At 44.3% G+C, this 23157-nt stretch overlaps 6 protein-coding genes across 6 annotated transcripts; all 6 read left to right on the top strand.

Annotated features, from left to right (window-relative positions):
* Positions 1–431: 431 nt before the first annotated feature.
* On the top strand, positions 432–6856 carry LOC118121959 (alpha-1A adrenergic receptor). Its single transcript, XM_035178306.1, has 5 exons — positions 432–1091; positions 1505–1756; positions 2121–2493; positions 5484–5605; positions 5803–6856. Exons 1-5 carry the CDS (start codon positions 774–776, stop codon positions 6097–6099), a joined length of 1362 nt encoding a protein of 453 aa, XP_035034197.1. The 5' UTR covers positions 432–773; the 3' UTR covers positions 6100–6856.
* A 561-nt stretch (positions 6857–7417) lies between these two features.
* Positions 7418–7986, top strand: LOC118121963 (histone H2A). Its single transcript, XM_035178309.2, has one exon. The coding sequence runs from the start codon at positions 7448–7450 to the stop codon at positions 7832–7834; it is 387 nt and encodes a 128-aa protein (XP_035034200.1). The 5' UTR covers positions 7418–7447; the 3' UTR covers positions 7835–7986.
* Positions 7987–10713: 2727 nt separating this feature from the next.
* Positions 10714–11193, top strand: LOC118121964 (histone H3). Its single transcript, XM_035178311.1, has one exon. It carries the CDS (start codon positions 10729–10731, stop codon positions 11137–11139), a length of 411 nt encoding a protein of 136 aa, XP_035034202.1. The 5' UTR covers positions 10714–10728; the 3' UTR covers positions 11140–11193.
* Positions 11194–13329: 2136 nt separating this feature from the next.
* On the top strand, positions 13330–15301 carry LOC118121962 (histone H2A). Its single transcript, XM_035178308.2, has one exon. It carries the CDS (start codon positions 13376–13378, stop codon positions 13760–13762), a length of 387 nt encoding a protein of 128 aa, XP_035034199.1. The 5' UTR covers positions 13330–13375; the 3' UTR covers positions 13763–15301.
* A 1716-nt stretch (positions 15302–17017) lies between these two features.
* On the top strand, positions 17018–20215 carry LOC118121961 (E3 ubiquitin-protein ligase RNF26). The gene is made up of 2 exons (XM_035178307.2): positions 17018–17159; positions 18312–20215. Exons 1-2 carry the CDS (start codon positions 17136–17138, stop codon positions 19590–19592), a joined length of 1305 nt encoding a protein of 434 aa, XP_035034198.1. The 5' UTR covers positions 17018–17135; the 3' UTR covers positions 19593–20215.
* A 171-nt stretch (positions 20216–20386) lies between these two features.
* Positions 20387–22856, top strand: ins (preproinsulin). The gene is made up of 2 exons (XM_047343547.1): positions 20387–22480; positions 22587–22856. Exons 1-2 carry the CDS (start codon positions 22297–22299, stop codon positions 22748–22750), a joined length of 348 nt encoding a protein of 115 aa, XP_047199503.1. The 5' UTR covers positions 20387–22296; the 3' UTR covers positions 22751–22856.
* Positions 22857–23157: the final 301 nt, after the last annotated feature.

The following is a 23157-nucleotide window of genomic DNA, read 5'->3' as shown; positions in this document are numbered from 1 at the left end:
TCTCTCTCTCTATCTATCTATCTATCTATCCATCTATCTATCTATTCATCTCTCTATCTCTCTATCTATCTATCTATCTATCTATCTATCTATCTATCTATCTATCTATCTATCTATCTATCTATCTATCTATCTCTCTATCTCTCTATCTATCTATCTATCTATCTATCTATCTATCTATCTATCTATCTATCTATCTATCTATCTATCTATCTCTCTCTATCTATCTCTCTCTCTATCTATCTATCTATCTATCCATCTATCTATCTATCTATCTCTCTATCTCATCTATCTATCTATCTATCTATCCATCCATCTATCTATCTATCCATCTATCTATCTATCTATCTCTCTATCTATCTATCTATCTATCTGTCCATCTTCTATCCATCTATGACGCACTCGTGTTTTTCAGACTGAACTTTCCCACATTGGACACTTGGACCATAAAAGGACACGGTTCTCTGACCGGCTCCTCACTCACACTTGACCCGAGGAGGAGCTCTCTTTGCCGGCTGCGGATCGTGTGTGAGCCCGGACCTCCACCTGCTGCTGTCCCGAGCCGGACAGGAGCGCTGTTCTCCGGCAGAGCGGACGGACCTCACCGCGGACAGGACGCGGTTCTTCACACGTGCAGACGTCTTTGTTTATTTAATTTTTTGTGGGTTTTTATTGAAAATGTCAGATTTTAAATGTTTCGAGGTTCTGAGGAGAGCGACGGAGAGAAGAGGGTGAACAGGCTGAACGGTACCGGGTCCGGGTAAACAGTCAGCATGAGTCTGTGGACTAACGACTCCTCCGCGGACCTTCACCCCGGGACGCTGCCCCCTCTGCCGGACTCCAACCTCACCTCGAACCGCAGCGACGGCTCCGAGCCCCGCGCCGCCCCGCTGGACCTGAGCCGGGCGGTGCCGGTGGGCATGGTGCTGGCCTCCTTCATCCTGTTCGCCATCGTCGGGAACGTGCTCGTGATCCTGTCGGTGGTTTGTAACCGACACCTGCGGATCCCCACCAACTACTTCATCATCAACCTGGCCATCGCGGACCTGCTGCTGGGGACCACCGTGCTGCCGGTGTCCGCCACCCTGGAGGTCAGGGACCCGTCTGTTGCTGGTGGTTTGATGAAGACCATGGTTCATGTGTTCAGAGAGAATCTGAAGAGAGACACAAGACAGATATTTGTATTTTTGTGTTTTCTATTCGACAGATTCAGTTTGTTAAGAATCAGGAGAAAACAGCTGATCAGTTATTTATTATAGGATCAATAACTAACAAACTTTTAACTGATTAATATGATTAATCAATGATTAAAACAAGGAGAGGAAACAGAGCTAGAAAGAGGATGAATAGAGGAAAGGACATGGACGGATCTTTAATGAACCAGGACTCAGGGTCCCGAGAGGTCAGGGGCCACGGGGGGGAAGTCGGTGTTGACACGTCGTCACGACTCATGAACGCTGTTCGCCTGAGCAGGAAGTGACGCGGGTTCTTCCTGTCTCCACAGGTTTTAGATTCCTGGGTGTTTGGTCGGATCTTCTGTGACATCTGGGCGGCGGTGGACGTCCTGTGCTGCACGGCGTCCATCATGTCCCTGTGCGCCATCTCCATCGATCGTTACATCGGTGTTCGATACCCGCTGCAGTACCCAATGATCGTCACAGAGAAGCGGGCGCTGCTCGCCATGCTGGGCGTGTGGATCCTCTCCATCGTCATCTCCATCGGGCCGTTGCTGGGCTGGAAGCAGCCGCCATCACAGGTACGACACACAACATGACTGATGCGTAGTTAAAGGATCCTATTTTTCAACCACACGCCGCCAGTTAAGCTGTTAAAGTCTGAAGACAACAACGTCTCCGTCTGCAACTTTATCTTCCTCTGAGAATTTAAAGAATAAATAAAGTGTCTGTTTAAGGTGGAATCAACATGAAACTCGTCTTCAGAGCTTCCTGAGTTTCTAAGGACTTTAAGCTATGAGACGTTAACAAGCAGCATCATGACGAGTCGGAAACAAACATGAGACCGTTTTAAACACATGATAAACAGAGTCAGTTGAGATCAGGAGCCGTGTCACATGTGATCAGATCCCGTGAACTAAACTCTACAAAGCTTCATCTCCACAGGATGACTCAAAGTGTCAGATCACTGAGGAGCCGTTCTACACCCTCTTCTCCTCGCTCGGCTCCTTCTACATCCCCCTGGCTGTCATCCTCGCCATGTACTGCCGCGTCTACATCGTGGCCAAGCGCACCACCAAGAACCTGGAGGCCGGCGTGATGAAGGAGCGTCAGGAGGACTCCAACGAGCTCACGATGAGGATCCACTGCAGGAACCAGCAGAACCACGAGCTCTGTCCCGGAGCCTCGGCCGGACGCAGCACGCTGTCCGTCAAACTGCTCAAGTTCTCCAGAGAGAAGAAAGCAGCCAAGACGCTGGGCGTGGTGGTCGGCATGTTCATCCTCTGCTGGCTGCCCTTCTTCCTCGTCCTGCCCATCGGTATGTCTTCACCTTCTTCACACCTCGTCGTACGATTCATGGTCGAGTTCCATAAAAGTTCATGTTTCATTTTAACTGCAGAGAAATAAGAATCAAAACTAAGATAAAACACCTAAAATCACGAGAACATTAATTCAACACACGTCTTATTGTGAAAGTTTAAATCAGACGCAGAATGGGGGGGGGGCAGGGAAAGGAGATGTAATGATGATGTCATGAAAACCACAGGAAGTTGTGATTGTAGTTTATTAGCTGTGGTTTAATCATGACGTAATGATTTCTTCAGGAGTTGAACATGAAGATATCATGACCTGGATGACTGAGAATCTTCAAAGAAATCAATCACATCGTTGTCATCACCACCATCTTTAGGCTCCGCCTCTGCCGTGTCAAAATAAAGGAAGGTTTAAACTCTGTCTGGATCCACTGATCACAGGTCTGTTTCTCTTCAGGATCAAAAGATCTGTTCGCTCACGGTCAAGTTTAGAGCCGTTTATTCTCTCTTATGAAATCAGCTGTGGTCCAAAGGTCACGTGCAGCTGTGGGATTGTGGGTAGCGCTTCATCTGGATGGCGTCTGCGAAGCTGCATCAGGGTCTTACACTTACATAAATGTTATTATGGCTCCTGCTTAATGGTGAGAGCTGATCTCAGACCAGATTTAAGACTCCAGGAATTTTCCAGGAACCTTTTTAGGAAATCAGGAACTCAGAAGATTTTTCTGATGAGCAGGAAACATCAAGTTCTGCTCAACACAAAACAAACTCCATTTAAGTTAGAATCATCTCCCTGTAATCGTTTCTGTCCGTTTTCTCCTGACTCATATGAGGTGACCTTTGACCCTGAAATCTAATCAGTTGATCTTTGAGTCCAAAGCTGTGTCCCAAGTCCCTCACCTATCACCATATAGTGTATTCTGTATTTTGTAGTGTTTTAAATTTATTCATACCCTATATAGTGGAGGGAGTCAGGAGTAGTGTACAACCAAGCAATATATACCATCATGCATTGCGCTCATAGCGTTGACAGGAAGAAAAATGGTGGCGAGACGAGAGGAGAGAGGGTCGCACGTCTGAGTCTCTCTGAGGAATCTGCTGCTTCTTATTCTAAAAATATCAGAAATATATCGTGAGAATAAAGACACGCAGGTTTAAATTAGTTTGTGTTCCGGTGCAGAACGTGAACGAATCACGACAGAGTAGAAACTCACTCAGTCCAAGAAATAAACGCAGACGTTGAATGAAAAGTGAAAATGAAAAGGAGTCTGTACTAACTGCTGATTTCGTGAGGACGCAGTGCAGATCATGACTCAGCAGAAAGAAAACGCTGCATCACTCAATATTAATAAAATTACAGAGCGGAGCCACGACCCAGGTGACTTCATATTCACTGTCAGAGTGCGCACTGCAGATTACAGGAAAGATCATAGAGTCTGAAGGGTTCATCCTGTGGAGAACAGGAATCAGATCAGAGCCTGAGACGATTCATCATCACATATCATGATCCTCTGCTTCCTGACCCTGAAGAGCTGCTGCTGTAACAAATCCACCGAACTGTTCAGAATTATTCATGTTTTAACAGTTTCCTGCTGAATCTTGGAGATAAACTCTGGTTTTTAATAACTTCAGAGTGTTTTGAACTGATCTCAGTTCAGCTTCACTCTTCAGCTGCAGCTGGTTGTGACAGTTGAAGCTGACTCTCAGTCAGTTCTTCTCACAGGAGATGGAACCCACTCAGCAGAGAACAGAGAACAGACGCTCAGGGAGAGAAGGAGGAAACTTTCTGATGTTCACACTCACACATCAGACTCAACCTGCTGCAGGTGTCACTCGTTCTTCTCGTGATGGACAGACGTCAGGTTTCACTGTGAAGTTCTTCATATATAGTCAGAGACAGCAGCCTGGGGAACAGGATGACCTTACAAGTCCATATGCAGGGGGAAATAATCCTCCTACTCAGCAGCCTGTGTTATCTGAAGAACCTGATCCATCAAATCCTCTGAGATCCTCGGACACACCGCAGATCACCTGCTCGTCTGCAGGTCAGGGGTCGAGGAGGGAACCAGGGAGCCGGCAGAATGAGAGGAAACTGAAGAAAACAAGGAGATTAGTGAAGGAGAGAGGAAGAAAAACTCACTAATCTGGTCTCAGTTTCCTTTTAATGATTTTCATCATATAGCGAAAGATTTAACGTTTTTTAATTATGGAGGCAGCCTGACTTATACACGCTGCGGCCATGTTGGAAATAGTAGTAGTGGCCGTCTCCAGGTCATAAGCTATGAGCTACAAATAGGCTACAAGTCACAAGTCACAAGGTACAAACTACAGTCTACAGTTTGTTTGTTTACCTGAGTGTTTGTTTACCTGTGTGTTTGTTTACCTGTGTGTTTGTTTACCTGTGTGTTTGTTCACCTGTGTGTTTGTTTACCTGTGTGTTTGTTTACCTGTGTGTTTGTTTACCTGTGTGTTTGTTTACCTGAGTGTTTGTTTACCTGTGTGTTTGTTTACCTGTGTGTTTGTTTACCTGTGTGTTTGTTCACCTGTGTGTTTGTTCACCTGTGTGTTTGTTTACTTGTGTGTTTGTTTACCTGTGTGTTTGTTTACCTGTGTGTTTGTTCACTTGTGTGTTTGTTTACCTGTGTTTGTTTACTGGGTGTTTACTTGTGTGTTTTTCGTTGTGTGTTTACCTGTGTGTTTACGTGTGTTTACCGTGTTTACCTGTGTTTTACCTGTGTGTTGTTTACGTGTGTGTTTGTTTACCTGTGTGTTTGTTTACCTGTGTGTTTGTTTACCTGTGTGTTTGTTTACCTGAGTGTTTGTTTACCTGTGTGTTTGTTTACCTGTGTGTTTGTTTACTTGTGTGTTTGTTTACCTGTGTGTTTGTTTACCTGTGTGTTTGTTTACTTGTGTGTTTGTTTACCTGTGTGTTTGTTTACCTGTGTGTTTGTTTACCTGTGTGTTTGTTTACCTGTGTTATTCTTTGTGTCTGCAGGGTCGTTCAACAGCAGCCTGCGTCCTCCTGAAACCTTCTTTAAAGTTATTTTCTGGTTGGGATACTTCAACAGCTGTTTGAACCCGATCATCTACCCCTGCTACAGCCGTGAGTTCAAACAGGTACTATTACTACTCTATTATTACTACTACTACTGATAGTACTCATACTACTGACAGAGCGTCAAAGGTAAGAGCTTGACTAGTTGGAGGTTTGGAGGTTTGGAGGTTCGGAGCCTGTATCTCGGGGCAGTGGTTTCAGCAGTGACATGTACTGTGTTGGTCTCTAACTTGTGGTGCGACTCGTGTTGCGTCTTCAGGCCTTCATCCGGATCCTCCGCTGCCGCTGGAAGAGGAAGCGTCAGGGCTGGCAGGCGTACTACAACTACCGCAGCAATCAGGGCTCCAACACCTCGTCCTTTCTGAACGGCAGCCAGCAGACGCTGTCCTCCGTCAGCCCCAGTCCTCGCTGCGTCGCCTCCAGGCTCCGCCCACCGCCCTGGCCCTCCTCCCCCAACCGAGACCGCCTCCCCGGGTCGGCGGGGGGAGGACGGGCAGGCCCTGTGGCCCCGCTTGCTAAGGAGGCTGGGAGGGCAGGGCAGGTGATCAAACTGTGACAGAGCAGGAAGGTGGAGACTGACTCTCCTGCTTCCTCAGGATCAGAACGCACAGTCGCTGCTGACATCACCGGTTGCTCCCTCGACTCAGGTGCGAGGACTGTTCCCGCCTCTGGATGACACACCTGAGAGAGGGCGGGGCTTCTCACCCAGCTCAGCTGCTGACAAACATCACGTCACAACTTCCTGCAGGTTTCTGATTAGTTCAGTGATCAGTGTATCGATCAGTCCACTGCTCCTCACGAAGCTTCCACCTGCACTGAACTCACAGCAGTAAGATAAAGAACACTACAATATAAAGAACTTTTATCAAAACAACTTTGATGAGAATTTAACAATAAATCATCAGCATGTTCAAATCGAAATCTGAGAGACAAGATTCTAAAATTTTAAATATTAGAAAAATATCAACTAGCTGAGTGAATTAAGTACAACAATAAACCTCATCAAATTAAAGATAAATGATCTTAAAATTACTGTGAACATATTGGATTTATTTACTTCTTGTAACGTTATTTTCTGTCTTAATTATTAAACCCATCCTAAAATATGTTGCCAAAATTCAAAAGAATTAAAACGATTATTGAAAAACTTTCAACAGCAACTTGACTTAACTAGCGTTAGCTTGATGATTAGCTCAAACAATCATCTTCTTTCCTCTGGTTTCTCTGTTTTTATTTGTTTAAAGTGTTTAATGTTTATTTAAATGTTTAGTGATCATTATTATTATTATTAAAACAACAGGCCAGTTTTTGAAGTTTGGTGGTGAAAGTAAGAAATGTTGTATTAACTGTGTTGAAAGTTATTCCATGTTTCATATTAAACAATATTGTGTGTTTATTTATTGTTATGTGTAGTTTGCGTTTTGATGGTGGATCTTATTGTGAAAGTCTCCTCAGGGATTGTAGCAGGACTCTTATTGTGTATTGTCACAGCAGCACCTGCTGGACGTTGGAGGAAGTGCAGAAAAACAGTTTCACATAAATATGTGTGTTTCCTCTATATCCCAGTCTTTGTGCTAAGCTAGGCTAACAGTTTCCTCTGGACTCCAGTCTTTGTGCTAAGCTAGGCTAACAGTGTTAGCTAGCCTCTTGAAATGATTCTGTCTGTGTTTATAAATTTAAATCATCCGCCAAAAAGAGGGCTGCTGGGAGACGTGATGAGTGACGTCACTATCCTGAGGCGACTGTGATAGGGCGGGGCCCGGGGGAAGGTTGTCTTCTCTGATTGGAGGATTTGACTAACGCTGCTTGTGACCAATGAGCGAGCAGCTGCAGTTGTATATAAGCTGCAGTGGCGCTGTGCCCGTCACATCCGTTCATCTCAGTGAAGCCACAGAAGCTTGAACATGTCTGGACGAGGAAAGACCGGCGGTAAAACCCGCGCTAAGGCCAAGACCCGCTCCTCCCGGGCCGGGCTGCAGTTCCCGGTGGGCCGCGTCCACAGGCTGCTCCGCAAGGGGAACTACGCGCACCGCGTGGGAGCCGGAGCTCCGGTGTACCTGGCCGCTGTGCTCGAGTACCTGACCGCTGAGATCCTGGAGCTCGCCGGGAACGCGGCCCGCGACAACAAGAAGTCCCGCATCATCCCCCGCCACCTGCAGCTCGCCGTCCGCAACGACGAGGAGCTCAACAAGCTGCTGGGGGGGGTCACCATCGCTCAGGGCGGGGTTCTGCCCAACATCCAGGCGGTGCTGCTGCCCAAGAAGACCGAGAAGGCCGCCGGCAAGAAGTGAGCCGCGCCCCGGTCCTCACCACCACCCAACGGCTCTTTTAAGAGCCACTCACCGGCCCTGAAGAGCTGATTGTCCCCCTTAGAAACACCAGTTTACCGCTGCAACACAAAGTACAGATCCTGGATCGTCCAGTTCAAACTGAGAAACTAACACGGAGCTGATCTTTAAAGTCAGCTCAGTCTCATAATAAATCATAAACGACTCAATAAAACCTTCGATGGACAAAGTGAGTCCACAGGAAATCAACATATCATTCAGTCCTTAAACAGGAACACTTCACTAAATGGTTCAGGCCGCGCTCACTCACTCGCGGTCCTCTGTTACGTCCGCAGATGAGACGAACGGAAGCGGCAAACAGCTGGTGTGGACTCACCAGAGAACCGAACCGGGTGAAGCTCCAGGTCCTGGTTCTACCGAACATGTTTAATCTCTGCTCTGAAAACTCCAGAGTCATAACTTATCAGTTAAAACACCTGCAGACATGTTACTCTGATGAAAGAAGATTATACACTGAATGATATGAAGAAACTAAATGAGTGAAAAATAACATTACTGGAGAATGTTCTGAGACCGTTTATGACGTGGAGAATTTAGATCGGAGGAAAGCTCTTCATTTTATTTATATATATATATACTTCTGGGTTCCAACCAGAATCCATAGGTTTAATTAATTTATTATATGTCTAATCAACAGTTCAAATTAATGTCGGTGTTTTAACAGAATCATTTAAAACTCAAAGGGTTAGGGTAACCCTAATCCTAATCAAAACCCTAATCACATTAAACCTAGTAAATGAACACCTCAGTTGTATGAAGAAGCTTCTGGTGCAAAACTGAACCACAACAAACAGAGGGAGTCTGGTTTGAAAGAAAGGAAACACGACCTGTGATCAGCATCCACAATAAAATGACAATTTCATGTGTTAACATAAGTGTGACTGCTGTGAAAGAAATTGGGATACCAAAGAATAGGAAATAAAGAAGAATTACAACAATGGGAAAATAAATCAATGTGATACAAAACTAGAATTTTAAAATGAGGACATTTGTCTATTTTTATCGTTATTAACCATCTTTCCTCCCACAGACGGAACAAGAAAGAGTCAATAATATCACAGTGACTTTCATTTGGGGAACAACTAGAGAAGTTACACAAAGGAAAGATAGAAAACATGGAGGTTTGGTCTATGGATCTGGGTTTATAATAAAGATTGGTACACGTATTAAAAAATGAGCTGCAGGAAAAAGAAAGAACGAGTAAAAAACTCCATACAAACTAGTTTACAGTGATTTTATAGATGATTAAAGTCCTAAATATCGACTGGATGAGATGTAAACATCAACTCTGTGATGGCATTTTGTCCAATAAACTCAGATCCCTCTGACTATCAAACATGTATTAAAACATAAAAGTAAAGGAGACGTTATAGTTTCTGTTGTTATACTTTCTTTATCTCCATAAAAACTTCCCAACTGTTCTGATGATGAACCACACATCTGCTTTTACACGTCTCAAATAGAACAAATAATACTTGAGTAAAATTGTACTTATACTGTGTATTGATACTGTGTATTTACTCTGTGTATTGATACTGTGTTTTGATACTGTGTATTTACTCTGTGTATTTATACTGTGTATTGATACTGTGTTTTGATACTGTGTATTTACTCTGTGTATGATACTGTGTTTTGATACTGTGTATATACTCTGTGTATTGATACTGTGTATTTACTCTGTGTATTGATACTGTGTATTGATACTGTGTATTGATACTGTGTATTTACTCTGTGTATTGATACTGTGTAATACTGTTTGATACTGTGTATTTACTCTGTGTATTGATACTGTGTTTTGATACTGTGTATTGATACTGTGTTTTGATACTGTGTTTTGATACTGTGTATTGATACTGTGTATATACTCTGTGTATTGATACTGTGTTTGATACTGTGTATTGATACTGTGTTTGATACTGTGTATTTACTCTGTGTATTGATACTGTGTATATACTGTTTTGATACTGTGTATTTACTCTGTGTATTGATACTGTGTATATACTGTTTTGATACTGTGTATTTACTCTGTGTATTGATACTGTGTTTTGATACTGTGTATATACTCTGTGTATTGATACTGTGTATTTACTCTGTGTATTGATACTGTGTATTTACTCTGTGTATTGATACTGTGTATTGATACTGTGTATTGATACTGTGTATTTACTCTGTGTATTGATACTGTGTATATACTGTTTGATACTGTGTATTTACTCTGTGTATTGATACTGTGTTTTGATACTGTGTATTGATACTGTGTTTTGATACTGTGTTTTGATACTGTGTATTGATACTGTGTATATACTCTGTGTATTGATACTGTGTTTTGATACTGTGTATTGATACTGTGTTTTGATACTGTGTATTTACTCTGTGTATTGATACTGTGTATATACTGTATTGATACTGTGTATTGATACTGTGTATTTACTCTGTGTATTGATACTGTGTATTGATACTGTGTATTTACTCTGTGTATTGATACTGTGTATTTACTCTGTGTATTGATACTGTGTTTTGATACTGTGTATTTACTCTGTGTACTTGTACTGTGTACTTGTACTGTTACTGGTTTGGCTCTAAAATCTACAGAAAGTACATTTGAACAGTTTCTGAATCTTTGATCACGTGATCAATATAACGTCATTGTTGAGGCCAAAACCCACCAACGTGGATGATTGGTTTACTTTGAACTTTCAAATTCCTTTTGTCCAATCGTTGATCAGATAAAGCGCGCGCGTCCACCGGCCAGGACCAATCAGCGCCGAGTTGAGTGCGGCAGCTTGTATAAAAGACGCCTCTCTCCGCTGCATCGTCACAACGGACTCGAGAGGAAAATGGCCAGAACCAAGCAGACCGCCCGGAAGTCCACCGGAGGGAAAGCTCCCAGGAAGCAGCTGGCCACCAAGGCCGCCCGGAAGAGCGCCCCGGCCACCGGCGGCGTGAAGAAGCCTCACCGCTACAGGCCCGGGACCGTGGCTCTCAGAGAGATCCGCCGCTACCAGAAGTCCACCGAGCTGCTGATCCGCAAGCTGCCCTTCCAGCGCCTGGTCCGGGAGATCGCTCAGGACTTCAAGACCGACCTGCGCTTCCAGAGCTCCGCCGTCATGGCGCTGCAGGAGGCCAGCGAGGCCTACCTGGTCGGCCTGTTCGAGGACACCAACCTGTGCGCCATCCACGCCAAGAGGGTCACCATCATGCCCAAAGACATCCAGCTGGCCCGGCGCATCCGCGGGGAGAGAGCGTAACCTGCCCGCACTCCGCTCACCACACAACGGCTCTTTTAAGAGCCACTCCCCCTCCGTGAAGCAGCAAGTTCCACCTGCATATGAGATCCATGTTGTTACAGTGAGACTGATTCAGGTGCATCACATCAGGAGAAGACACGTGGTTCAGCTGCAGGAGAACAAGACAAGGAACAAACACTAACTATATAAATGAGTCTGTACATTATCTATCATAACTTCACTAGTGGGAGGAGTGAAGCATGTTTACATAAGAACCATTCATTTCTGGAGCAGAAGATGTTTACAAACAAAGTTCACACGTATAGAGGAAACGTTTCTGTTCAAATCTTGTATTTGTCTAATAGAAATCTATATATATCCAAAGAGAGTTAAGATCAGTTGCAACTTCATTGATCCTCAGAGGAAACTCACTTCACACAGCAGCAAAGTAACTGAACAGATAAAAGCTGTATACAGCTTGTGTGACATAAAGACAGGTTCTGTCCTGGGTTATAGAAGCTGGACGTGAACACTTCCAGAGCTTTGAGTCTGAACGAGAGGAATCAGCAGAGTTCATCTCACCATGATCAGCCTCAAACACTGAGTCTGAAACAGTTCTAGTCTAATTCATCAATGAAGGAGCAAACACAACTAGCTTCCATGATGATTTCACGTTCATACACAGAGAGTCTAGAACTGCAAGATGGAGAAATGTGTTACAGCAGCTGTGACGTTGATCCACCACCAGAACCCGAGAAGATAAGACGCCATGTTGCTCTTGGATTCACAGATGAGGAGAAATCTGTCTGTGTTTTAACATTGAAATCTCCAGCATGACACCTGTGCTGGAGACTTGACCTGGAGAGACTTCTGAAATAAAGACATTAGAGAATCTTTTAAGACTTTGTTCAGGTCAGACAATCCTACAGCAAGTGAGGAGCATTCTGCAGAGGGAAGGACACAGGAACAGCTGCAGGCCTGTGCTTTGCATGCAGATGCAGTGAAGAGATGTGTGTGTGTGTGTACGTATGTGAACTGTGTGTGTGTGTACGTATGTGAACTGTGTGTGTGTGTGTGTGTGTACGTATGTGAACTGTGTGTGTGAACGGAGTGAATAGTAAAATCCCAGGAGATAAGACCCAGACACAGGTTGAAGGCCTCTTCGAGGTCTTGGTGGGGGGAGACCAGCAGTCTCTGATTTGTGGCCCTGATCTTGGCACTTACACAAGCAGAAATAGTAAGCATAAGCAGAGATAATATATAGTGAGGTATAATGGTTTACACTCCTCCCTAACAGTATATACAAAACATCATAATAAACAGGAGGAAATCAGTTTACACACCCAACAAATGAAAATGAGATCTTCTTCACTTCCTCTGTGAGATTAACTTTCCGGCTGCTCTGAAAACAAAGTACAGATCTAAACTAAACATGAACAGACAGAAACAACGCTGCAGTTTGAGAAGATGTGGGGAAACCGGCTCATTACAGCAACTGGTACTGATGAGAGACTCACTAATGGACTTTTGTTGCACAGGTTGAACTTTATTGTTATTGTTCTAAAAAAAATCTATTTTTGAAAAAGCAAAGTCTGACGAAGCAATCTAGAGACAAAATGTCACAAAAACTGGTTTACAAAGTTGAAATGGAAGTTTTATTATAAATTACTTAGAGAAAAGTGAAAAGAATAGTTTTGATTTGGACGTTTTTTCAACAAAAATTAAACTTGTTTTGTTACAATATTGTTCGGAACCTGAACTAAGGTTCAAGATTAAATACAAATATGTTTTAATCCATTCTCACCAGTTTAAACAAATGTTCTTATTTTCAGTTCTTCATGAAGACTTTAATATTTAGTGTGAATCAAACTTTATGGAGAAGATCTTAAACATCATCCCTAAAAAATACTTTTACAAATGCCAATACAACTAAAAACGACAACAGTATGTATAATTATTATCATTATTATTATTATTATTATTATTATTATACGAAATATTCTGTATTATGAACTGAAATGATAAAATATTAGGTGATTATTTGATTTCACCCTCATCGTTCAATATATCACTGTAACTTCCGGTATAACCGAGCTTTACTTTGAAGTCTGAGCACAAAGCGGAAACGCTCTCTGATTGGAGGATTTGATTAACGCTGCTTGTGACCAATGAGCGAGCAGCTGGAGTTGTATATAAGCTGCAGTGGCGCTGTGCCCGTCACATCCGTTCATCTCAGTGAAGCCACAGAAGCTTGAACATGTCTGGACGAGGAAAGACCGGCGGTAAAACCCGCGCTAAGGCCAAGACCCGCTCCTCCCGGGCCGGGCTGCAGTTCCCGGTGGGCCGCGTCCACAGGCTGCTCCGCAAGGGGAACTACGCGCACCGCGTGGGAGCCGGAGCTCCGGTGTACCTGGCCGCTGTGCTCGAGTACCTGACCGCTGAGATCCTGGAGCTCGCCGGGAACGCGGCCCGCGACAACAAGAAGTCCCGCATCATCCCCCGCCACCTGCAGCTCGCCGTCCGCAACGACGAGGAGCTCAACAAGCTGCTGGGGGGGGTCACCATCGCTCAGGGCGGGGTTCTGCCCAACATCCAGGCGGTGCTGCTGCCCAAGAAGACCGAGAAGGCCGCCGGCAAGAAGTGAGCCGCGCCCCGGTCCTCACCACCACCCAACGGCTCTTTTAAGAGCCACTCACCGGCCCTGAAGAGCTGATTGTCCCCCTTAGAAACACCAGTTTACCGCTGCAACACAAAGTACAGATCCTGGATCGTCCAGTGATCCTCAGTTCATTCAGACTCACTTCATGAGTAACATCCGTTTATATAAAGAACAAGATGGAGAAAGATGGAAGTCACAGGTTCCACCAGGTGATGGGACCTTTGATCCTCCACCAGGTGGCAGTGACGTGTCTCCAGGACCTTTGATCCAGGCTGAAGGAACCTCACTGGAAACTGTCCTGATCTTATGAAACTGTATTAAACTAACTTCTGTCCCGGTTCAGAACAAGAGGAGAACATGTCTACCACTAGAGATGAGATGTTAGTGACCAGCACACGTGAGGAACATCTCAGTATCTTCAGTCTGACACTTTCTTGTAACTCGGCCCAACGGGTCCATCAGACCTGGTTTGTGTCTCCAGCATCAGGACCAGTTGGGATCTGTCCTCCTGATCCAGTGTGAGATGTTTTTATGGTCTGGAGCAGGATTATCATCAGTTACATCATTCACGATGTAACTGATGATAATTTACTTTATTCATAATTAAATTAAAAGAAGTTTAACTGTTAGGTTCTTTACTTAATGTGTCGTAATAAGAAACGTGACAAACAAATCAGGTTAAACGCTGAAGTAATAAAGAATGAACTTTGTAACTCCAGCAGAGATAAGTTAAACTCATCTAAAGCTGTTTTACAATGGAAGCTTCTTCTTCCAGTGAATGAAACTATGAGCCGGTATTTCAGTGATTTGTTCTTTAAAACGACACAAAGCGAATAAACAAGGAAATTATGTGCTTTTATTTCACAACACGTGTCAAATATCAAAGTTTTGCTTGTCATTAATATTTTAAAGATATTTGTAAAGTGAAAACAAATTTCATTTCCCCACAAACACAACTGCGTTAGACCACGCCCACTCGGATTCGCTCATTCGGTCCTCTGTTACGTCCGCAGGGGAGACGGACGCAATGAGGGTATTTTCATCTGAGAACCAACTGAGGGAGAAGTAGAACAAGCAGAACTGAACCAGGGTCGAGCTCCAGGTCCTACATTCACCAAACAGGTTTATTCTCTTCACTAAAAACTCAACCGTCATAACTTATAAGAAATAAACACCTGCAGACGTGTAGATACAATCTATTAAATGAAGAAACTCCATGATGGAAGAATATGTTGGTGAACTTAGGAAAGCTTTTTATATCTAAAGAATATATATAAACCTGGTTTTCAAGTTTAAAAGTTCAGGGCTTTAAACCAGATTTAATATATATATATTCTAAAATATTTGGAGAAAAGTTTATTTGTATAATAAGTGTGAAGCTAAGTCTGTTGTTAGTTTTCATGATTAAAATATTCATTTGACATTTTCACCATATTTGGATCTTTACTGTCTGGGGATCTTTGTTGTACATTTTCTCTGATCAATTGTCTATAGTAAAAAATGTTTTACTTTTAAAGCGGAAAATATCTCACAGAACTTTGGGTTTTCAATACATATTATAATCTGTATAAAGATGTGAATGTGTAAATATGATTTAAAAGATATTCTGGTTCTATTGAACTTTACGCTGTTGGATCTGTGATATTTCACCAGTAAAAACAAACTGACATTAACACATCTTCTATGGTTTGATGTAAAATCTCATACTGGAAACATCACAAAAATTATTATAATATTCATCGGTCAGTGAATTCAGATCACAAAGCCTGGATTAGTATTTTCTTCTTTATTACTTATGGCCAACCAACAGCAGTGTAGTGTCTACGCTCATTCATATCTAACTCGATGCTCCAGACAGAGACACCAACCTCAACTCTTTGGCAGACGTATGAAACTATGTGATTTAGGAATGAATGCTTTAGTCCTAATTATCCAATAGGATGCGAACACATGTAACAGAGTCACAGCAGTTCATGGATGTGCTGTTAGAATGGGTGACGTGGGTCAGGGAGATACACTGGGAGGGTGTGGGAGACATCTTCAGACGTTCTGTGTTGTTTCACCTTCTGGTCTCAAAGTCTACATTAGAACCTTGAACATATAAGATCTCAGCTGCTGCTTCGACAGCTTCCAGAACTAAGTGTCTGAGACTAAAAGGCTGAGACACCTGATGGGACAAAGATGAAGGGCTGTGACGTTCAGAGTGCAACTGTAGATTATATACAACTCCAGCTGCTCGCTCATTGGTCACAAGTTAGTCAAATCCTCCAATCAGAGAGCGTTACAGTGATATATTGAACGATATTCATTAAAGAATAAGAGAGTGAAATCAAATAATCACATAATATTCAGTTCATAATACAGAATATTTTTCTTTATTGAAAATAAATAAATATTCCCTGGAATGTGTCAGGTACAAAACAACACTTTCATATTATAACTCCAGATTCTATGAGTAAAGTCCATCATTAGAAGTTTGAAGGCTCAGACTACTTCCTGACTACTACAGGAAGTAGTCTGAGCCTCACTGGGTTCGTCCAGTACCACAAACACACACATTCCCATAAGAACACACTCACACATCAAAGAAAAGATGAAAGTTAGGCTCTGTCACAACGATGATGGAGTAGAGAGCACAGGAACAATCACCAGGACAACAATCACCAGGACAACAATCACCAGGACAACACTCACCAGGACAACAATCACCAGGACAACAATCACCAGGACAACAATCACCAGGACAACACTCACCAGGACAACAATCACCAGGACAACACTCACCAGGACAACACTCACCAGGACAACACTCACCAGGACAACAATCACCAGGACAACAATCACCAGGACAACACTCACCAGGACAACACTCAGGATATTTGACTCCTTTCCAGGCGAAGCACCAGACCTCGTGGAGACAAACACTATCTGTTGATATATATTATGATAATAATAATAATGACAGTGACCATGAACCAGAGTGAAGTGAAATATCTGTGTCACCTCTCAAGGATGTTTTTATAATAAAATTGAATATGAGCAAGTTATGAGTGTGATAACAATAATACTGCATTTCATTTTACTTTTCAGAAACAGAAACATACGGTGCCGGTGGAGATACGTAAAATACAACGTAAATAATATGAAAGTTTAATTTAACGTGAAAATAAGATTCTACAAGTTGTTTTCGTGACAATTCCGATTGAATCAGTCACTGTGATTCACACTCCGGAGCAGTAGGTGGCGCTGGTGCGCTCCGAGACTCAGTTATCAACACCGGTCAGGAAACCAGAAGGAAGACGGAAGAGAAGATAAATAAAAGCCTCGCGTCAGTTTCTCCTAAAGCTTCAGAGATGCGATGTTTCTGCGTCATGTCGCCGCGGTGAGTGAAACAACACGTGGGTTCTCCCCCGGGTTCGATTCCTGCTTCTGCTCTGCGTGTGGAGGAAACAGCTTCGATCTGATGTTAGCAACAAGCTAATGCTTCTTCACATGAAGGGGATTCGACCCGAGCTTCGTGAAACGGATCCGTTTCTGGATCAGGGACGTTCCCACCGGACTCCATTCACAAGTCCTCTCATTTAAAGATGAGCGATGAGTTAGATACATCCTCCAGGTCCCTGACAACCTATCAACAGCTGAATCCCAGTTCCAGGTTCATGTTCCCCTGGTTCCTCTGACGGGTTCTCGGCCTCCATCACAGACCCGAGGTTCCTCATTAAAGCTTCTGAAGCGAGCTTCTGTACATTTCCATGTTTCTGAAACTAAAGCAGGGACAGAGGAGGTCAAAGAGAAAGCTCACATGATGTAGTATTACAAAGTATTACATGTATATCTACATGTAATACTCTGTAATACACCAGTTCAATGTTCGTGATATTAGTATAAACATCTGACAGCAGCAGGTTTGTTCTTCATCAGAAGCTGAGCTCTGACTTCTCCACGTCCTACAGGCCACTTCCTGCTCTGAACCCTGAGCCCCCCCCCCCGCTGGGAGACCTGTACAAAGTAGAAGAAGTGTTGTCAGAGTCTGGAGCAGGTTCTAGATCGTGTCCAGATCTCTGGAGTGTTTGAACTCTTCCTGCCTGGTTCAGTCCCTGAAGCTTTAGAGCAGAAAGCTTCGCTCCAGCGTCGTGTCAGCGGTGAACAAAGTATATTCTTATATTTACTGAGAGGACGGGGGAGACATCGAGCTTCCTGACTGATAGATCCCATCCTCTCTTCAGCTAGGGTTCAGCTTTGGGCTCTGGGAGGCGCTATAGAGCACCTCTGCTCCACAAAGTGTCATCGAGTCCACAGGTCGGCCACAGACTCTCTCCCTGGTTCTGCTTTAATTACTATCTGTTGTCGCTTGTTTATTGTTGAGACGAAGACAATTTTTCACTTAGGTGAACAATAAAGTTCCATCTTATTCCATCGTGTGATATAAAAACGTTTCAATGTAACATGAACTTTGCAGAAACTCTCATTTGTTTCATTTGAGTCAGATGTGAATCAGTTCAAATATCAACTAACTCCCCCTGCGTCCCTCCAGGCGGCGATGGACGAAGTGAACGTGGTGTTTGCTGCTGTCTCGAGATGCGTGGACGTCTGCTGCCTCCTGCTCGACCTGCTCATCACCACGTTCGGCTGGCTGCTTCACTTCCTGTCCGGCGTCTGCGTTTCCCTCCGCAGCAGCATGGTCGGCCGGAGCGGCTCCACTCTGGGTGAATACTGGAACTTTGCTCTTTTCTCCTTCCTCACCGCCACCGAGGCCGTCTCCTGCGCCGCCCACGGAGCCCTGCACGCCATGGAGGACTGGCTGCAGATGCTGGGAGGAGTGTTAGAGAGTTTCAAGATGGTGGGACACCTCTTTTGTCACATGGCGTGGCGCATGAAGGACATGCTGCACCGCGGGTTTACGTTAGCGTGCTGCATCCTGCGACAGACTTGCGAGGGCGTCCTCATTGCCCTCAGCCTCATTCTTTACTTTGTCAACACGGTGGTCAACGTCATGCTCATCAGCACGCAGAACTGTCTGTCTGTGCTGGCGGGCGTCTGGGAGACAGTTGCTGGCCCCGTCCACAAAGTGGTGGACCTGGCGCTGACCCTGCTGACCTTCCTGTACAGCTGTCTGGTCGGCGCCTCCGTGCTGCTGTGGACGCCCTGCCAGCTGCTGCTGGACTTCCTTGAAGCGCTTGGACGTGTCTTCATCACTGTTTTCGTGGTCGACTCACACGGGCTGCTCGCCACAGTTGCCATTATCTCACTGACTTTGCTGGTGTTGAACCCCAGACTTCCTGTACTCGCTGGTCAGCTGAGCCTCCGTTTGGTCAACGCTCTGCCGGGAGTTCATGGTGTTCAGGCGACCATGCGCAGGCTGTACGCAGCGATGGTGGAGCCAGCTCTGGCCCAGCGCGCGGCCCACACCAGGACAGCAGAGGACCTGAGTAGAACGAGGCTCTTGAACACAGACGCAGGTGGTTTAACCTCAGAGGACGACCCGCCTCGAGGAAACGTCCGGAGTCAGCCGGACGCGGCGCCGCTTCTCGCTCAGCAGGACGGCGAGCCGGGGAGCGGCGGCAGGACGAGTACATCTCAGTCGAACTCAGCTGCGGAGGACGGGGAGCTGCTCCACCTGCTGAACGAGCAGGAGGAGAGGAAGAAGTGTGTCATCTGTCACGACTTCAACAAGACGGTGCTGCTGCTGCCCTGCCGACACCTCTGCCTCTGCCGCCACTGCGCCGACATCCTGACAGAACGCCGACCCGTACAGCAGCGCTGCTGCCCGCTCTGCCGGCAGAACATCACACAGACCTTAGACGTCTTCCTCTGACGCGTCGCAGACGTGAACGTGAACCTGCAGCAACTGAGAGAACAGTGGATTTATTGTTCATTCTTCTGAACTTCCTGTTTTTAATGAGTTTCTTTTCTCCTTGAAGGTGAATTTGAAACTTTTGTGTTTGAGACTAAATGAGAAACTTGAATTTGTTAATTCTGGATTCATGAAACTGTGACAAACAGTTTTAAGATTTCAGAAACAGTAGAATTCATGTTCAGTGATGCTTTAATGAACATCTGTATTATTACTCTATTTATCTTAATGAGAGTTTATCTTCAGCTGTTAGAAACCAGAACGTAAAGTGTTAAAGTTCACATCAGTTAAACTCGCTGCTCCTTATTCACACTGGATTCATTCAGAGTTCAAGTTTCCTGACTGGATATCTGCTCAGAAGGTTCTTCCTCTCGTTAGCAGACGAACCCTTTTCTTTTAGCAGCAGATGAACAACTTTAATATTTGAGCCACTGAATCTGGACTTCATTTGTTTTTCTTCACTTGATGTGAAATATTCTAGTATTTGATTTTGTTCTTATTCCTATAATCTACAAAATACTTTCCAGGTGAGTTCGACGCACAAGATGGAAGAAACTATTAATAAATGAACCGAAAAGAAAAAAGTCAAAATGCTGCTTTTCAGTTTGGTGTGTGTGTGTGTGTGTGTGTGTGTGTGTGTGTGTGTGTGTGTGTGTGTGTGTGTGTGTGTGTGTGTGTGTGTGTGTGTGTGTGTGTGTGTGTGTGTGTGTGTGTGTGTGTGTGTGTGTGTGTGTGTGTGTGTGTGTGTGAGAGATGTTCTCAGAAATACTTTTTCCGTCATGAAGACTCGTCATGGTGACGGTTTTTCACGGTTTGTTAGTTTTCTGTTCTGTGACAAACAAGCTGCGACAAGAGCTCAGTCAGCAAAACTACGAGACCCATTAACCCTGTGTGAGTGTGGGTCTGTGAGTGTGTGTCTGAGAGTGTGAGTCTGAGAGAGCTGTAAAAAAAAAAACACATTGAAAATCTAAGCGAAATTTGTATCAATTCTAATTCCAAACATCACACCTTCTCCAACAGTCTCTTAAATTCAATCGAGCTCCATCAAATCTCACAAACATCAGGCCGATAAATATGTCTGATGTTTTTTTATTAGATGAGTGATTCTCTGAGAAATTTGTGAAAATGTTTAAAAACGTTTTGTCTCAAAGTCAAAGAAATAAATCCTGGATCTGCTCCTGATGCAGTTTAACAAAGATCAGTTCAGCTGCTGAGAAACAACCAGGACGGGGATAAAAGACCTAAAGATTATATACGTGTTCAGAAACGTCTGAGTGTGAAACTATATTCAAGTCACTAGAAGTAATTAAACCACGTTTATTGATTTAGACTCTGATCTTCTGAAAACATCCTCGTCTGATGCATCAACTTCTCTAAAGTTTCCCAAAGACGTCACAGATTCACTGTTTATCCTAATTTTACATTTTGACTCTTATGACATTATTCATACTTTCACCTCCTCTGAGTTTCTTCCTCCTCAGTAAAAGAGCTGATCTCAGCAGAGCAGCAGCTGATCATCAGAAGCTGAGATGATCCGATCAGGTCGGATCATTAACTCTGTTGGTTTTACTAAGTGTTGAAGTCGCTCAATCAGAAGAAAACAGTCACTTATTCAGCTAATGATCTGTGACACACACACACACACACACACACACACAGAGCGGTGGGCGTGTCCAGGTGGAGGTGATGGACTATAAAAGCAGAGGAGACCTTCAGCTCTTCCTCACATCCTCCTGATCTCAGCTTCCCTCCTCCTCCTCCTCCTCTTCATCGCAGACTCACCTCCTCCAGCTCGACAGGTAAAGTCTCCTCTTCTCTCATCTTTCATCCTCCTCCATCTTCTCGTTCTTCACTCACGACCTGTTTCTGTTACTTCTCTACTTACTCCTCTATCTTCACCTCCTCCACCTCCTCCCTCTCTGACTCCAGCTCGACAGGGAGACATTATTCCCTTTCTTCCTCCTCCATCTTCTCCTTCATCACTTCATCCTTCTCAATCACCCACTCTTCCTTCACCTTTCCTCCTCCTTTTTCACCACTTCTCTGTCTACACCTCCTCTTCCTCCAACTCACTTCCATCTCCTCCTTTACCTCCTTCTCCTGGTCCAGCTGTCGTTTTCTCCTCCTTTTCCACTTCTTTAAATGATTATATGTCTTCACCTCCTCTCCTCCTCCTCCTCCTCTTCTCTTTCTCCTACAGTTTATCTTCTTCTCCATCACCTCCTCTTCCTCCACCTGAGCTGCATGGTCTCATTCTTTTCCTCCATTATATCTATACTTCTATTTACACCTCTATCTTCTCTTCTCCTCTTCTCCTCTTCCTCTCCCGACTCTAAGTGACTTTTTCTACTCCTCTTTCTACTTCTTCATCTCCTCCTCCTTTTCTTGTGTTTCTTGTTCTTTCCCTATGTTCTCACTCCATTTTCATCCTTTGCTTCTCCTCGTCTTCAGTTATTTTCAGATCCATCGTCTCTTAAGGTAAAAAGATTTCATGTCAAAACTGAAAGCTGATTTAGTTTAGAAAAATAATATGTATAAAAAAAGACTCAAGATAAAGAATCGGGTCTCATTGTCGGACACTGCCAACGTTTAAAAAATCTATTTTTTCCAAGCTTTCATTTTAAAAATGATAAGATAAAAGCGTGTGTTTCAGCTTTCCTCCAAGATGGCGGCGCTGTGGCTCCAGTCTGTCTCTCTGCTCGTCCTAATGCTCGTGTCATGGTCGGGCTCCCAGGCCGTGCTCCCCCCGCAGCACCTCTGCGGCGCTCACCTGGTCGACGCCCTCTACCTGGTCTGTGGCGAGAGAGGCTTCTTCTACACCCCCAAGAGAGACGTGGACCCTCTGCTGGGTGAGAACATGACCGCTTTAAACACAGAACCTTGAAATGAACCAGATCTTCCTCAACAGTCACTTGGATTCGGTCTCATGAGGTTAAAGAAACTCGTGTCTCTCAGGTTTCCTTCCTGCGAAGTCGGGCGGAGCTGCAGCGGGCGGCGAGAACGAGGTGGCCGAGTTCGCCTTCAAGGACCAGATGGAGATGATGGTGAAGCGAGGCATCGTGGAGCAGTGCTGCCACAAGCCCTGCAACATCTTTGACCTGCAGAACTACTGCAACTGAACGCCGCTCAGCCTGGAATCCGTTAGCCCCCCGACCCATCACCCCCCTCACGCCCCGGCCCTTTGCATCAGAGGAGCGGCACTGCTGTTGTGTCTCTGTCAAATGAAACGCTGAGAAATGGATGAAATTATTTTTCCTAGAAAATAAAGTTTTGTGAATTCAGAAAATATCTGCATCTGTTTTTATTAATGATTGATATTTTTGTATTACTTCATTTATTGTCATAGGTTCAATTGATTAACTAACTTCCTTATTTCTATGAATCACATTTCAATTCACAGTCTTGGTTGGTTCAGGAACTCAATGGTTACTATGGTTACTAAGACAAAACCAAGTGTGGTTAAATACGACAGTGAGCAAAGTGAGAGGAGCAGCTGGTGTCAAGTTTTACAGAATAAAATCCAGCA

Source organism: Hippoglossus stenolepis, chromosome 15 (genome assembly GCF_022539355.2).
Source record: "Hippoglossus stenolepis isolate QCI-W04-F060 chromosome 15, HSTE1.2, whole genome shotgun sequence".
NCBI classification, from domain to species: Eukaryota; Metazoa; Chordata; class Actinopteri; order Pleuronectiformes; family Pleuronectidae; genus Hippoglossus; species Hippoglossus stenolepis.
Note: the sequence above shows the minus strand (reverse complement) of the source record. Positions and strands in the feature narration are given on the sequence as shown.

What these genes read in the sequence shown, in the direction of transcription:
- LOC118121963 (XM_035178309.2), top strand. Translation starts at nt 7,448, where the DNA reads ATGTCTGGACGAGGAAAGACCGGCGGTAAAACCCGCGCTAAGGCCAAG.
- ins (XM_047343547.1), top strand. Translation starts at nt 22,297, where the DNA reads ATGGCGGCGCTGTGGCTCCAGTCTGTCTCTCTGCTCGTCCTAATGCTC. An exon ending in AGACGTGGACCCTCTGCTGG is followed by an intron (nt 22,481 to 22,586) that starts GTGAGAACATGA and finishes CGTGTCTCTCAG; the next exon opens with GTTTCCTTCCTGCGAAGTCG.
- LOC118121961 (XM_035178307.2), top strand. Translation starts at nt 17,136, where the DNA reads ATGTTTCTGCGTCATGTCGCCGCG. An exon ending in TTCTGCGTCATGTCGCCGCG is followed by an intron (nt 17,160 to 18,311) that starts GTGAGTGAAACA and finishes GCGTCCCTCCAG; the next exon opens with GCGGCGATGGACGAAGTGAA.
- LOC118121964 (XM_035178311.1), top strand. Translation starts at nt 10,729, where the DNA reads ATGGCCAGAACCAAGCAGACCGCCCGGAAGTCCACCGGAGGGAAAGCT.
- LOC118121962 (XM_035178308.2), top strand. Translation starts at nt 13,376, where the DNA reads ATGTCTGGACGAGGAAAGACCGGCGGTAAAACCCGCGCTAAGGCCAAG.
- LOC118121959 (XM_035178306.1), top strand. Translation starts at nt 774, where the DNA reads ATGAGTCTGTGGACTAACGACTCCTCCGCGGACCTTCACCCCGGGACG. An exon ending in CGGTGTCCGCCACCCTGGAG is followed by an intron (nt 1,092 to 1,504) that starts GTCAGGGACCCG and finishes CTGTCTCCACAG; the next exon opens with GTTTTAGATTCCTGGGTGTT. An exon ending in CTTCCTCGTCCTGCCCATCG is followed by an intron (nt 2,494 to 5,483) that starts GTATGTCTTCAC and finishes TTGTGTCTGCAG; the next exon opens with GGTCGTTCAACAGCAGCCTG.